This window comes from Cystoisospora suis (assembly GCF_002600585.1).
Source record: "Cystoisospora suis strain Wien I chromosome Unknown contig_404, whole genome shotgun sequence".
NCBI classification, from domain to species: Eukaryota; Apicomplexa; class Conoidasida; order Eucoccidiorida; family Sarcocystidae; genus Cystoisospora; species Cystoisospora suis.
The window spans coordinates 96,683-97,079 of NW_027153205.1; the positions used below are offsets into that span (position 1 = coordinate 96,683).

A 397-nucleotide genomic window follows, 5' to 3' on the forward strand; every position below is an offset into this window, starting at 1 on the left:
TCTTCTCCTTCTTCGTCCTCTTCTTCCTCTCAACATGCAAGTGCAGTATCGATATCTCATCATCCTATAAGTAAATCAAAAGGATTTCCAGGGGCAGGGAAAGGCAAAGCCAAGCCGAAAGGTGGGGGGGTAGGGATGTGTAAAGGAAAGAAAGGAGGCAAACAGATAAGTGGAGCTCGGATGAATGATTCCTATGCTGTCTCGGTATGTCCCCGATGGATGTTCGGCATCAGATAGACTACATCGATTTTTATGAGAAGGAAGATGGTTTCTAAACAGGATATTAGATGGATCTCGATCTGTATATGTAGATAGTGATCAGAGAAGGTATCTGTGTATGAATGCACACGTATGTAGATGTATCTATTCTATTCATGTGCATGCGTCCGGGCATTTC

General features: G+C 43.3%; 1 protein-coding gene across 1 annotated transcript in view; it reads left to right on the top strand.

Annotated features, from left to right (window-relative positions):
- CSUI_001028 (histone lysine acetyltransferase myst-a) overlaps positions 1–397 on the top strand; it is a gene marked incomplete at its 3' end in the record, with an annotated part of 8,904 nt that overhangs the window by 693 nt on the left and 7,814 nt on the right. Inside the window, exon 2 of the mRNA XM_068061234.1 lies at positions 3–204. Within this exon, the coding sequence (XP_067926797.1) occupies positions 136–204 (69 nt within the window). The remainder of the gene's footprint in view (positions 1–2; positions 205–397) is intronic.